We start from the raw sequence: 1,641 nt of genomic DNA on the forward strand, positions 1-1,641 counted from the left end.
CCAATCTCCATCCTCATCACATGCCATGTCCTTTCCTTCCCATAAATCTTTATTTATATACATCACAAGCCAACCCCATTAATCTTTCTGTATTTTTTCCTCAAACCCAAACCCAGAATCACAACTGAGTTCATCACCTTCTCCACCGGTCTTCGTTTTGCTCCATGGGTAATTGTTGCTTAAAAGGATCAAGATCTTCAACAATGGTGTGGGCTGAAACCGATGACGAAAATGATCGATGGGTTTATTACTCTGACCCCAATCTTCAACAGAGTCTTTTGAGCGACGAAAACCCCCCAAATTCTTCTGTTTCTGGTACCAGCGATGGCAAGAACCGAGAAGTGAAGATCATGTTGAGCAAGAAGAAGCTGGAGGAATTGTTGGATAAGGTGGAGGATCTTCGCAACATCCCAGTGGATCAGATCTTGGATCGTTTGATTGATTCCAGCGATCAATTTGAGTTTGATGATGATCTCAATCATCATCATCAGCAGCAGCAGCAGCATCAGCATCAGCCTCAGCCATGGAAGCCCAATTTACAAAGCATCCCTGAGGAATAAATTGAAGATTTTGCTGTCAATGTTCATTTCTGTGTTTCTTGATTGCTATTGAAGTTTTCCAAGGTAAAAAAGATTGAAAATTGGGTTGGAAAATGTAAGTAGCAAGTTTGATTCATATCTTTTGATTTAGTTTTTGGTATCTTCTGTAAATATTTGAGAGATATTACACGAATCCTGTTCCATGTGGATTATAAATACGATTTATTTGTGTTTTTAGATCTGTTATCACGTCCAAAATCGTTTCTAACTCGGTATTCTTTTAACACAACAACATGTGCGCTTTATACAAATACGTTATCACAAGTTTTTTAACGCGCGGTTGAGCAATCTAACAAGTTCAAATTTATACATTAAAGCAAATAGTTATATTCGATTTTTTTTTTGATTAACCTGGATATCCAACCCGATATGCGAGCTGCTTTGCAGATAGCCCGGAGTCACCGTATTTGAACTTCCGTGACCACTAAGGGGATTTTTATTTCCCCTTAGATTTGAATTTGGGACCTCTTGGTACTTTTGACCTTTGAAGTCAAGCTCAAACCAATCGGGTTGGAAAATATTTTCACCATTTAACCGACACTCAAGCTTTTTTATTGGTTATTGGAAAATCATGATAATCTTTTTAAGAAAAAAGTATTGCTAATCATATGCAAATTAGTATTAATTAATTGATAAAATAACATTAGTTTTTCGAGACGTTTATTGACAAGTTGCATCCTTTCATGGTAACCCAGTCTCATGCTTTGAATCGGGTTCGTAGTTGCATTGCTTTGAATATTATTTTGTTTTTCCTAAATCGATTAATTTATCTAATTTTTTTTAGAATTTCGAGTTGTTTTGACTCATATCTTTGAATCGGTCTCGTTTTGAGCTTAATTTTAATGAATCATTAAATATCAGATATAATTGCCTTCTAGTATACAATCAACATTTTTGTATCTAAAAACTATGTCAACTTAAGATTTCAGCTTATATGACTTTAAGATTCCATTGAATTTGCAAAATGAAAACGGTTAACTATATATTGACGAAAAATGTTTTCTATTAAAGGTTTTACGCTTAACTCGTTTCATAGTGTAAA

At 34.9% G+C, this 1,641-nt stretch overlaps 1 protein-coding gene across 1 annotated transcript; it reads left to right on the top strand.

Annotated features, from left to right (window-relative positions):
• Positions 1–203: 203 nt before the first annotated feature.
• Positions 204–560, top strand: LOC112523839. The gene has a single exon (XM_025133513.1). It carries the CDS (start codon positions 204–206, stop codon positions 558–560), a length of 357 nt encoding a protein of 118 aa, XP_024989281.1.
• Positions 561–1,641: the final 1,081 nt, after the last annotated feature.

Source organism: Cynara cardunculus (genome assembly GCF_001531365.2).
Source record: "Cynara cardunculus var. scolymus isolate 2C chromosome LG 12, CcrdV1, whole genome shotgun sequence".
NCBI lineage: Eukaryota > Viridiplantae > Streptophyta > Magnoliopsida > Asterales > Asteraceae > Cynara > Cynara cardunculus.

Excerpts from the sequence above, each read along its gene's own strand:
- LOC112523839 (XM_025133513.1), top strand. The coding sequence starts at position 204 with ATGGTGTGGGCTGAAACCGATGACGAAAATGATCGATGGGTTTATTAC.